This window comes from Notolepis coatsorum (genome assembly GCF_963971535.1).
Source record: "Notolepis coatsorum genome assembly, chromosome: 14".
Classification (NCBI taxonomy): domain Eukaryota; kingdom Metazoa; phylum Chordata; class Actinopteri; order Aulopiformes; family Paralepididae; genus Notolepis; species Notolepis coatsorum.
Window position 1 is genome coordinate 6591022 of NC_140178.1, and position 13908 is coordinate 6604929.

The following is a 13908-nucleotide window of genomic DNA, read 5'->3' on the forward strand; positions in this document are numbered from 1 at the left end:
GACGGTCTCTTAATGATCCGAGTTAATGCTTAAGCAGATTGGATGCAGTTACTCAGGTGTTCGTTGTCGTTTCACATTGGTTCAAAGTGAGCTAAGTTCATCATCATTGTAACTGCACTGTAGTGGATGGAACGACTAAATTGGGATGGGGAGAAAAATAGAAAATCAGACGGAGAAAAAGATTAAAAAAAAAAATACTGGTTGCATGTAAATTTGATTAGCCCCAGGATATTAATGTGATATGTTACATGCAGGTTTTTATGTTACACATTAAATGTAATAATTCAATTTGGTACCACCGTCCCCTCCCAGTTAATGAGTGTCCGCCATTTTGTGTACAATTAATAATTTAGTATTTGTCAAGCTCATTATTTAAATACAGTCAGGGTTGTGTAGCCCCTTAGCTACAAGAAGGCTTCGGGGTTTTTTTTTTTTATTTTTTTTAAACAAAGTCCAAAATGTCAGCCATCTAGATGTGGTTGAGGACAGTCCAACTGGACATTTTAATAGGCCACGGTTTCCCCATTTCATCCAGTCAAACAATGCACTTGGAAACACCTTGCTACAGGCGTTCCACAGGATATGCAATACGCTTCCGAGAACTGGGATTAAAAGCAAACCGCTGGTAGACAAAGCGTACCTACGTTACAGCCATCAGTATACGTCAGTCATCACCATGGGTCATCCATCTACAAGGAAAACGGGTCAGGTCAATATCATGCTTTAGTAGAGTCACTTGATTTGGTTGGTTTGCCGTTAGTTATCAGACTCAAGGTTGACATCAATAAATTCAGGCATATGCTTGTCAAGAGTTAAATCATCATTTTTAAAACCAAATATTTTAACAAGTCTTGGATCATCAAAGTCTGTACTTACATGAGACTTCCAGGCAAACTGCCAGTTACTATTGGAACCTCGTCATAGTTCCACCCCGATGAGTACAACTTACTTAGGCCCCAAAGGAACTCCTCCATCCTATTCGGTCTTGTGCCCTCCGCTCCAGATCTTGCCAGGACAGCCCTTCTTTCTTCATCTCCTGTGGTTCTTCTCGAGGTGGTTTTTGGTCTGCCTCTCTTCCTCCTGCCCTGTGGGTTCCATGTCAGTGCCCGCTTTGTGATTGATTTCTTTCTTCTGAGTGTGTGACCTATCCACTTCCACTTCCTCCTCCGGATTTGAATTTCTATGAGTACAACCCCACCTACAAAGTTAGCATAAAGTTCAATAAAAATGCAGGCTGCATGTTAATTTAACTTAAGGATCCATGTCAGATTCAAGGTTAGCATCACTGAAATCAGGCATATGCTTGTCTTAATTTGATGATCATCATCCTGAACCCTCGTCATTTAGGGCACTTCAAGTTTAAAGTTTCTTTAATAGTTGTCATACAGAAGTACAGAATACTTTCATACAAAATGCTTCTTACTGTTACGCTCCAGAGACTGTGCTAGACAAGATAGTCTACTTCACCAATGCAGACTTTTGCAAATACTTCACATTCAAATGTTTAAGTTCTGCACACACCATTATTTAGTTGGGACAGTTACTGAGTAAATTAGTTGAATATGGCCACTAGTGATGCCATCGGGGACAATTAATTGTTGCGTTAATCACAGCTCAATGAACGGTAGCAGTTTCTCTTATAACACAAGGTATTGCCATAATTTCATGGAGCTGTAATTAACTAAACAAAATGATTCTCAATGTCCGTGATGACATCACTGGTGGCCACATTCAAAACTCAATTTACCCTTCACAGCCAAACTACCGTACTTTTCGGACTATAAGCCGCGGCTTTTTTCCCCATTTTTCGACCCTGCGGCTTATATAACGGTGCGGCTTATATGTGACTCGACGTGACCAAACTCGAAAATGTAAACATCTAAATATTGCTTTTTTGACTGCATTGAAATGTTATTTATCTGTTCCCTTATTTGCTAAACTTAATACAACTTGTAAATGAGTTAATGCTTGTTATTTGTCCGACAGTATTGTGTCCCAATGCTAATTACATATGGTAATTAAACATTAAAACACCTGCGGCTTATAGTCCAGTGCGGCTTATATATGTACACATCATTCAATTTAGCTGCTGCGGCTTATAGTCAGATGCAGCTTATAGTGCGAAAAGTACGGTAAATGAATGTGTGCAAAGAGAGTTTTGGGATGCGTGTGAGATTCTGTGCACAAAAATAACCAGCATTGCTCTGTGGTGAAGTGCCCTTATATTAAAACAGAGGGGGTTACTCACCGTCAAAGCAGATTCGTTGAGAGTCTTGCAGAAAAGGCTTGGCGGCACATATGTGGATACAGGTTTAACTTGTTAAATGGCGGCATGTCTGAATTTCTTCAGATTTCACTGAGTGCCAAAAAGTACAGCATATTTCAAAGAACGTGGGCAACCACCACACAAAAGGCCTGATCGTGTTTAGTGTCCTGCCTCTGCCTGACACAGAATAATGTTAAACTCCTTCATGCTACTCAGAATCTGGTAAAGTGGTATCTTCTTCAAAGGCTGATTCAGTAAGAGTTGGAGATATCATCACTGTAGCATTGAGCTCCAAGCAGGATACCATGAAGCAAAAACTGACCCAGAGTCCATGAATTAAGTCAACTACTAGACCGAATAAGTGCAGCAAGTCCACTGCAGATTTCATACTGTACATCTTAATGGATTCATAGATCATTCAAGTCTTGTCATTCAAGACACATGTGGCCAAAACCAGCTAGCAATGAAAGATTATACACACGTGTCCTGCATATAAAATATATTATATAAAGATTATACACATGCGTCCTGCATATCAAATATATTATATAAAGATTATACACATGTGTCTTGCATATAAAATATATTATATAAAGATTATAATATACACACGTGTCCTGCATATAAAATATATAACACGTGTCCTGCATCATGTGCTACATAATCTTTAACTCAAGCCCCCCAACAAAGGTTAATTACACCGCCCTCGATACATGGACTGAATATTAACTTTGCAGTAAGTTAAACACCTTTCATTCCTCACAACTCTGGAGACAGTTCGGTTTGTCCACAGGTTTGTTGATTTAAAAAAAGGGTGCAACTAAAAACAGACAAATACGCCTAATCAAACTATACTTACTGTAAATGCCTAGTACATGCACTGAAACACTATCACTAATTAAATTACCTCTTTTTAACTCGCGTTTATATAGCATTACAACTAAGAGAGACTAGCTTGGTAGGCTTTTAGTTTTTACATCACACTTCAGAAACTTTTTACAACAAATAATTAATTGCAATTGATTATAGAGATATGATGAGTTTACATACCAAAGATGCTTTGAATGGCACACGATGTGGACAGATTGTTGAAACCATAGATATCTATATAGAATATATAGATATCTATGGTTGAAACCGTCATAATGAACACAGCTGTGCCATGTGCGTTTAAACTTTAGTTCCTGACTAAAGAGGTCAAAGGGTGACTTCCTGTTACTAACTTCCTGTGTCTCTTAAAGGAACCACTTCTTCTTGGGGTTTACGGCGGTCGGTCACCAACTGTTTGGGGGCATTACCGCCATCTACCGACCTAGGGTGCGGGAGCTCTGCCGCTCCACTCCGCGGCAGACGCGCGGCGGTGTTGTCACGTGGGGCGTCGCGGCCAATCAGAGAAACGCGGAAGGGCTCTTGGGCCGCCTTTAAAGAAGAGGCCGTTGTATTCTTTCCATATCCAGGCACATCTCTATATCCCTTACCTACTCTTACTAGTAGTTACGCTGCTGGGCAGTATGACTTACTACCAGTGTCTTTATATCTGTATCACTGTCCATATTAATACAACTCTGTACATACATATGATTAGCACTACACTCAGTAGTACTAATTTATGTACTGTATACCCAGTTTAATCACCTGTACATTGTATATTACTATTGCACTTTAGTGTTACATTTGCACTCTGGTTGGATGCCAAACTTATTTTCGTTGTTCTGTACTTGTGCTGCATGATGACAATACATTTTAATCTAATCTAATGCAATGAATAACGTTAGGTTCCCTCTGGTGAAAAAAATAGGCCCACCTTGTTTTCTTCCTTACTAACCTGCAAGTTGTCACTCAGGGACCACCAGGGGGCAGTACACAATGGAAAAACTATAGACCACTGCACTTCCGGATTACACGGAGGTCGTGAGGGGGAAATGAGAGCGCGTGGGGGATAATACAAAGTAATGAATGTTGATTAGAGATCTTTGACGGTTAGAACATTGACTGTGATTTATTGTTGCGCTGTCAAGATTCACCATTTTCTTCAGCAATAATTTTGTTTGTTAAAGTGGCTTTATCGAGGTCAGAATTTGTATTAATTTATTACCTATACATTTTCCCATGCATCCTTTATTTCAAGGGTAATGACTTTATATTCTGGTATCAAATAATCAGATTTGGGAACAGACTAAGATTCATGTCTGTATAATCTTTTTTAAAGCAAAATAGCATTAGGCCTACTTGAGTGAGAAGTTTGCTTCATCGAAATCAGAGTCAAACGGGGAGCTATGAGCCAAATGGAACCTTCCATTTGCATTAATCAAAATGGTTCCTGAATCGTGAGAGTAGTTACTTAGCAAACCTTTAATCGTTTTTAGTTGACAAGACAATTATGCTAGCGACCTAAGACAACACAGCATCCAGGATGAATCTTCTTTGAACTGCAGTTAATTCAGTGTTCACCGGCAAAATAGTGAAGTCACTATGAGTTAGCACAGTGAAAGAATGCACAAGAACGACTATTCATCAGATTACTGGAATAAATGATATGCACCATCTTTTCAGATGGTGGTGCCGGATACGAAACCTTGAGATGGGGTCCATGGCCTATTGTATATCAGTTTGAGTCCTTGACATGAATGTTGGGGAACCCTTGCATTGTTAGTTACTCTGCTGGCCAGTACAACTTGCAATCAGTCTTTATACCTGCATTACTGTACATATATTCTATTAGCACCATTACATAGTACTAATTTATATATTACTATTGCAATTGACTGTTACATTTGCACTCTGCAAATTCAAAAATTAAATCAGTTAAAGCACTGTACTGATGCCATCAAAGTGAGTCAACTACTTGGTTTGTATACTGGATTGGTTAACTATTGCAGTATAGACCCAGATGCATGCACATCTTGAAATCATAATTGGCTCTAAAAACATGACAAGCTACATAACAGCTATCTGCAGCTGTGAGAATTAGCAGAGGATATTTGGTGTACACCCTTGCATTGGATGTGTGGACCTGTATATGATCTATGTTTTAGGTATTGACAAACCACTAGGTTCTTTGAGTGCTTGTGTATTGATACTAAGAGGCAAAGCGGCATCAGTATTGCGATACGGCAGTGTCGTCAAGAGGCCTGAGGCTTGGAAGACCATCGTGAGAAAACATAATTTGCAGCTAAACAAGTTTATAAGCCTCCCATCTAAAAGATATAATGAAATAGTAATTATGTAAATGTTGATAATTTCTCATTCAATGTGTGCCTCATCCTGCATCTGGTGTAGAAACCTGTACCTCACGTTACATGAATACAGCCTTTACGCGCCTGGTCAAGAAACCTCTGCGTTCCAGACAATAAGACGATGCAAAAGACAATATACAGGAGATTCTTTATTTGGACATGAACATGTTTGCTGAAAGTAGCCCACACGCTCAAGTCGTCTTTTTGTGAACTAAAACTTCTGGAACTGCTTCTTCGCTCCAGCCGCCTTTGTCACTTTGAGGACGTTGAACCTCACGGTCTTGCTGAGGGGTCGGCACTCTCCAACGATCACATTGTCTCCCACCGAGACGTCTCTGTAGAGCAAGGGAACACAGAAGATCAGACATCCAGTTCCCAGATGAAAGGAACAAGACAATGGAACAGGACAAATTGCACTTGCGTGGTAGGAGTGTAACGATGCATCGATTCTAATGTGACGATTCAACTGCATCGATTTGAATATTATTATTTTTTTGGTATTGTTTTTATTGACCTATAGTCCATTCATGCTGAGTGAATCAGTTCCCCCAGCCACATTTGTGTATTAAAATTTTGGGGAATTAACTGATAGAAAATTAATCGAATGTGGGCAAATGAAGATTATGAAGCATTGAATCGTAATCAAATTTAATCGCTGTGAGGTCGAATCTTTACACCCCTATTGCGTAGTATTACATTTTTGTATTTCGTTGTACTGTACTTGTGCTGTATAATGACAATACATTTGAATAATCCATTAGTAGAATAAGAAGGCTGGCTGTGTGTATATCAGGGTTAGAAATTAACTTTTTTTTCAAGGGCTTTTTTTGCCCCCCTTAATTGATTTTCGGGGGCTTTTTTTGTATTTCGCGGGCACTGCATTTTTATGATAAACGGTAGGTGTGGGACGGTTCACAAAATGGACTGTTCGGTTCGTATCACGGTTTTGGGGTCACGGTTTTCGGTTCGGTTCGATATACATTAATTTTTATATAAAAAAAAAAATAACTCAAATCTAAACATGCTTCTCATTCACATATAAAAAAGGTTTACAGTGTTACAGTGTTTACAGCCTTAAATAATGTTTGGCACACAAAGACCGAACGGACTGAAAAATATAGGCTACATTTGTCAAAGTATTAACTTAATGCAAACAAACAATATGCTCAGCCAGCGCTAGACTTTCCTTTCTTTAATATAAACACAAAAAAACAATGTCAACCATGTTTAAATTCCCTGATTGTCAGTTCTTAATGGAAAGATTGGTTTTCTGCTTGAAATTATTATGTATCGTCTACATTTATTTAGACTAACATTATTTAAATATTGAGTGCAACTGTGGTGGATTACGTAATTCGTTGAGTTGGAACTATCTATGGGTTGGCGCCGGGTCCCCACGGACATTTTAGCGTGCGGCACCTTCAGCTCCGGTAACGTTAGGACTCGGAGTTCATAACATCAACAAGCAGCACGAAAGCAGCAATAGTCCCGGTTGGAGTTAGTAAAACAGTTGTATGTTAGCCTTCTTGGATGTTGAATAAACGCCCATCATTGTCTTTAAACACCCCGCCTCTCAAGACTCTCATTTCCTCCTCTGCTAGGCTGCTAGCTAGTAGCACTAGCTACGGTAACATTTCGTTGACTATTAGCTGGGGCTAGTGCTACCATAGTTCAACATGCGTTGTGTAGTACAAACTGCTAACGCTATGGCAAGATGTGTGTAGGCCTATGTAATGTTAATGGCTATGTTTTTAAAGTCGTAATGAAGATTGATTTATATTGTGCTTGCCATTTACACAAACTGACTAGCACCTGGCTGCAGTGCTAGTGCTGCTGCTGCCTGCAGCCAGTGCCCCCCTCTCCCGGCTCCGCCAAATGAAGTTTTTTTTATTTGCGCGTCATTTGAACCGGACGACACACAGACGCTCCATTACCGGATACATATATATATATAATTGTAAACTGTCGGGGGCATTTTGTGCCCCCCTTAACTGATTTGAGGGCATTTTGTCCATTTTCAAGGGCATTATGCCCCAAGCCCCCGTTAATTTCGAACCCTGGTGTATATGTATATAATATGCATTGTTATGCCTCATCAAAACCCTTTTTTTTGCTCCTCCAATCAAAATAATTCGAGAATCAAGGAAAGAGGGTGGAGCTTGAGGAATGTCAATTGTATGCCCTGCACTGTATGACCTGGTGTCCATGCCTGATTTTTAAGTATGTATGAACAAAACTAACATTGGTGTCTTTATTCACATTAGCACTCGATGGCAATCAAATAGATTACAATTAAATGACGGGTGTGGCCGTTAAGCTAAGGTGGCACTGTGCCACTGGTAGGCACGAAGGGTAATGAATGAGAACACCATGAATAATGGTGGCGCGGTAGCAGGAGTGTGTTGCCATTAAGGCGTTGTCGTCAGAGTCGCGTGGACTTAGTCTGTGTGAACAAGTATTGACAAACTTTACACTAGGTTATTTTGAGAGTTGTGTGTAGTGGTTATAGTAAGAGGCAAAGCTGCATCAGTATTGCCATAAGGCAGTGTCGTCAGAGCCCTAAGGCTTGGAAGACCATCGTGAGAAAATCATCATTTGCAGCTGAATAAATAAAAAAAAACACATCACGTGTGTCAAACCAAACGAGACGTCAGGACGGGTTGTTTTACCTGAAGGCGGGTGACAGATGGACCGACATGTTCTTGTGCCTCTTCTCAAAACGGTTGTACTTGCGAATGTAATGCAGGTAGTCGCGTCTGATGACGATGGTCCTCTGCATCTTCATCTTGGTCACCACACCTACAGAACACAGAAAGAATGACACCCAGGTCAGAATTGCACACTGCAAGTGGGACCTTTATGCACGATCTTTCTTTACCTAAATGATAACTAGAGCAGGTGCTTGTATTAACAGTAAAAAGGTTTTGTTAGGGGGGGATTATATAAATGTTAATTTAGTTTGTGTATCTCATTAGGTTTAAATACCTGTAGACCCTGTTACATGAATCAATGCACTACTGGTCAATCTCACCACTTGTTCCAACACAATACAATGTCTCGTCTGTACCGTGTTGACAATGTGTCTGACTGAAACACAAAATCACTATAAACATGTATTGTATTTAGTGCATTAACCGATTGCGGTTAGGCAGTGTTGAGGAAAGCAAAAGGGCTTGGAACAACATACATTTGCAGACCAGAGCCAGTGAAAGGGAGCAATTGTTGTAACTTGCTCAAAATGTATTGTATATATTTTGTACATATCTCACAGTCCTGTATATTGTGTCTTACATTTGTACTTTTATATCATCTATATCTTTTTATATACACTAATGAGGGAAGTGTCATTTAAATGTTCTGAAAATTTACAATAAAGTTGACTTTTGAAAGGTATGAAAAAAGACTTTTGTGAACTGACCAGAGAGGATACGGCCACGGATGGAGACATTTCCGGTGAACGGGCATTTCTTGTCAATGTAAGTGCCATCAATAGCCTGGAGGAACAACGGATGATTAGAAAGGTCCTCTAATCATGTACATCTTCACAACAGATGGAACAGATATTTAAAATAGCTGCATCAGATATGCCAAAAAGGCAGTATCGTCAGAGCCCTAAGGCTTGGAAGACCATCGTGAGAAAAACATCATTTGCAGTTTAAAATAGCACATTTACACGCCTCAAGATCCTGGAAGAGGAATCTTGATATTCTAAATAGTATTTCAAGTCACCTCTCGTGGGGTTTTGAAGCCAAGCCCGACACTCTTGTGGTAGCGAGGGAGCTTCTCCTTGGCCTCCTTGCCACCTTCTGGGATCAGAACTCGCTTCTTGTTCTGGAAGATGGTGGGCTGCTTTTGATAAGCCCTCTCCGTCTGTGGAACAACAAAGGTCAGTAACATGATACAAAAGAAACTAATAATAAAGACTCTTCCGTTTGCTTAATTCCAGCAGTGGGTCGTGTCAAAGTGGGTCTCATAATGATTGTAAGAGGCAAAGCTGCATCAGTATTGCCATAAGGCAGTGTCGTCAGAGCCCTGAGGCTTGGAAGACCATCGTGAGAAAACATCATTTGCAACAACACAAGTTTATAAAGCCTCTATCCAAAATAATCTGCATGTCAATTTTGATCATCCCTCGTTTAATTTGTGCCTCTCATTACACGAATCCAGCCGTAGTTAGTATAACTGTAAATCACCCATGCCCCAGAGTGTAAGCAACTTTGAGTTCTAGAAAAGTGCTATATAAATATATTAACATTATTCGATAGTTGGGGGACAAAGCTGTAGCAGTTGAACAGTCTAAAGTCAGGATCAATGTTGTCCCAATAGCCTCAGTTACACATTTCCAGTTCAAGTTAAGTGTGGGCTCCCCACAAAATGTTTAGATGTTTAATGTTTAGCTGTGGTAGATGACAACAACACAGTAGTTTGGTGAAACACGGTTGTATATAGTAACGCTAATCAGGAATACGCAGGAATAGTCATATTTACAGTTCAGGCCCGACTAGCTAGCATCTACATGGCGACAGCGAGCTAGCTTAGCCTCCCAGCTAGTTCCGACCAGGCTCATCAATGCATTACACGCGGGGCGCACAGACGATCACACATCTCAAATATAAAGGCCTAGACGTGACCGAAACGGCTTTAAGTCGCACGGGTTATCAATATAACATTATAAACCACAGCCCCAATGTCTCAAATGTGCGCTAATAACGACAAATATAGCCATTTAAAACCACCACGCCGTTTTATGAACATACTTGTACATCCGCCATCTTTGCCTGCCGATACGTAAAGAGACCTGAGCATGCGCGCGAGGGACGGAAGAAGAGAACGACCGGAAGTGACGTTTAGGGGAAAAGGCAGGGTTCACACAAAAATAATGAATAATAATAATTTTGTTTGTGTTTAGGTTTTAGTTTTATGTTATTAGGTTTGTATAGGGTGGTGATGTTAGGGTTGGGTTTTTTTTTCTTCTTCTGGGTTTTGTTGGTTTTTCTTTATTGTTTTCTTTTCTTTGCCGGGTTCTTGCCTTATCCCATGTACATGTCAAAATACTTCCCAAAGGTCAGTGAATACCACGATCACAACACCAGAGGGAGCTCCACAAATCATGTTAAACCCAGATTCGGCTCAAACAAGGGACTAAACACGTTTCGCAATTATGCCACCGTATTATGTATATTTCTCTCCCACCCACCCACCCCCTCCTAATGTACAGTCCCCTCCCCATCATATGTATATACTCTGTCAGGATCTAGGGGTAACAGTACTGTATATTTGAATACCGTTTATGTCACAAATGTATCAGTACTAAATACCTATATGTCACTATGCCATAAATGTCATGTATGTTGTGTATGTCATAAATGTCTATATGAATTGAAAATGGGGGACCCTGATGGAAACAAGACAAACGTCTTTCTCAGGTCTGCATCCCCTTAACAATTGTATGTATTGAGCCGTACTGTATTGTACCCATTCTGCAATCTGTTAAATAAAGTTTTCATTCATTCATTCATCCACATCAATGTGGAATGCCCTACCCAAAGCTGTAAAGGAATGTGAATCACTACCCACTTTCAAAAACACTCTCAAAAAACACCTACGGGAGACTGCAATTCGAAACTGGCCCCTGTAAATGTCCTAACACAACCCCCTCCAATGTACAGTAAAAATTACCAAGTATGGTCTTGTCAATATTCCAATGTACAGTTTTGCTTGTACAGTTGTACAGTGTCCCCCACCCACCCCTCCTACCCAACCTCCCCCCACCCACTCCTACCCAACCTCCCCCCCACCCACCCACCCAACCACCTCCAAATGTACAGTACCCCCCACCCCCCCCACCTACCCAACCTCCTCCAATGTACAGTTTCTACGTCAAATGTATATGCTTTTTTTCTGGACTCTTTTCGTATCACAAACAGTACTGTATTTGCAAATCTGGTATGTCATAAATGTATAGATGTAGCAGTACTGTCTATCTGTATGTCATATATGTCATATATGTTACGATGAATTGAAAATGGGGGACCCTGATGTAAACAAGACGAAAGTCTTTCTCTGGTCTGCATCCCCTTAACAATTGTATGTATTGAGCTGTACTCCGAGGGCTGTTTTAAATACTTCGAAGCTTCGAAGCTTCGTTCGATGGCACAAGCTTCGAACATAAAAAATCGAAGTTTAAAAAAATATATATATATATATATATTATTTTTTTTTCAATTATAATTTTTACTTTGGTGTGTGTGTGTGTGTGTGTGTGTGTGTGTGTGTGTGTGTGTGTGTGTGTGTGTGTGTGTGTGTGTGTGTGTGTGTGTGTGTGTGTGTGTGTGTGTGTGTGTGTGTGTGCATGGGGCCATTGGGTGGGGCCGGGGGACAAATACACTGGAGGAAAGGAACCCAGCTCAGCACTGCCCAAATTATATCATCACTATTGCCTGTTTGAAGGATATCATCCTCAAACACATATACACCACCTACACGCCTATTCTCAGTCCTTGCCCCACAATGGTGGAATGAACTACCCACCCCAGTTAGGACAGCCGAATCCCGTCCAATCTTTCGCCGTCGACTAAAGACGCACTTCTTCAACCATTATCTGAAATAAAATTAAAAAAATGTAATTAAAAAATCTAACCCTAACTAACCTTACTGTCATGCACTTGTCCTAATAAACTAACCTACACTGTAACACGCAACACTTTGATGAATATTGTTACTCAGCTGATAGAGTTGTATCCTTCCTGATGACCTGTTGTACAGAACTTGTAAGTCGCTTTGGATAAAAGCGTCAGCTAAATGACTAAATGTAAATGTGAATGTAAATGCCTTGTAGAATTCCACACATAAGAAAGAAAGATACTGGGATGAATAAACAAAATAGGAAATAAAATGTAGAAATGCATGCAATACATAAATAAATATGAATCTCCATATATGAAATAGAACATTTAGATAAGGTGCTACTGAGATGTTTTGGTGAGTTCTTTGTTTTTTTGTGGAAGTAGCCCTTCTTAAAAATGCATGAACATTCACTGATAATTGGTCTGTAGTGGAGTCTACAAGGTCTACATTGCCGGACCATGTATAGAATCCGGACCTTGTAGACTGACATAATTCTGTGCATAGTTTAGTCTAACAGTCCATATTTCAAATAATCAAAATCTTACTTCATTCATCTTAAACATTCTTTATTTGGGGGATTGGTAGTTCCCATGAAATCTGAAGTTGTTCAAACAACAACAGCGATCCACCTTGAATTAAAGGGGAACTATCTTATAAATGGCCTTTTTGAGTGTTTAGCATTGTTTCCTAGCTATGTGAACTTATATTAATATGATCTATGTCTCAAAATTCTCATATTGGCGCATTCTTCCAATTCTCCTCTCACAATATTCACCCTCACTGAACTGAGTCGTTTGAAAATGTGCCTATATGTGATGTCATATAGTCACTGCTGCATGTTAATGTTCAGGCGATCACGACGCTCCGCAGTGGTTTAGGAGCCCAGGCTCAAAACAGCTCGAAATCTTGAGGTAGAAAAATGCTGTTTTTGAGGACTTGATTAGAAATACAAAACAATGAATAAAAAAATATATATATATTACAGAGGTGTTCCATAGACTCACAGGAATTGTGTAAAAGTGCCCAAATAGTGAAAGAAATAGTAAAATAGTTCCCCTTTAAATCACACAGCCGTGTTGGCTGCGTCACAGTCACGAAAGGGGCTACTTAATTCATTAATCCAATCCACTTTATTTATAGAGCACATTTAAAAACAACAAAGTTTACCAAAGTGCTGTACAAGTCCCACAACATAAGATAAAAAAATATATATATATATATATATATATAAAAAAAATGTTATTACATTCGAAGGTCAGCCCGTACCCATTCTGCAATCTGTTAATAAAGTTTTCAATCAATCAATCAATCAATCCGCTCCCGGCGTGTACAGTAGGTGGCGGTATGCGCCTTTCCGTGGTTGCGACCCGCCATTAACTCCAAAGACGAAGAAGAAGATCTGATCTACAAGTCACTTGTAGTCACGTCCCTAATTACGCGGTTCCAGGCGATCAGTTTAGCAGAAGACTAGTAGATCTGCATTATTATGTAGCTACAAGCGAAGTATTCTCCAAGTCAACTTCCTGTCTTTTTAACTTTCTGTCTAAGTGCATGTCTATGGGGGAAACATGCACTTTAGAATCACCAGAAAGGCTTTCGAAATAGGGAAATGCCACGTTGGCCTCAATATTTTCAAAACAAATGATATGAAAAGGTTATGAAATGAACGAGAATGTGATAAAAACGGAGCTCCCCCAATACCAAGATGGCGGCGGTCTCGTGACGTCAGAGTGTCTTTGAGAATGGCCGAAACAACACGGTCACGTGACCCGCTATACG

The 13908-nt window shown here is 39.9% G+C and overlaps 1 protein-coding gene across 1 annotated transcript; it reads right to left on the reverse strand.

Moving 5' to 3' along the window:
- Positions 1–5638: 5638 nt before the first annotated feature.
- rps11 (ribosomal protein S11) lies at positions 5639–10301 on the reverse strand. The gene is made up of 5 exons (XM_084328726.1): positions 10260–10301; positions 9232–9372; positions 8921–8996; positions 8172–8301; positions 5639–5837 (listed from the first exon to the last, which is right to left on the reverse strand). Exons 1-5 carry the CDS (start codon positions 10272–10274, stop codon positions 5714–5716), a joined length of 486 nt encoding a protein of 161 aa, XP_084184852.1. The 5' UTR covers positions 10275–10301; the 3' UTR covers positions 5639–5713.
- Positions 10302–13908: the final 3607 nt, after the last annotated feature.

What these genes read in the sequence shown, in the direction of transcription:
- rps11 (XM_084328726.1), bottom strand. An exon ending in GCTTCAAAACCCCACGAGAG is followed by an intron (nt 8,997 to 9,231) that starts GTGACTTGAAAT and finishes TTGTTCCTCCAG; the next exon opens with GCTATTGATGGCACTTACAT. An exon ending in CCGTGGCCGTATCCTCTCTG is followed by an intron (nt 8,302 to 8,920) that starts GTCAGTTCACAA and finishes TGTGTTCTGTAG; the next exon opens with GTGTGGTGACCAAGATGAAG.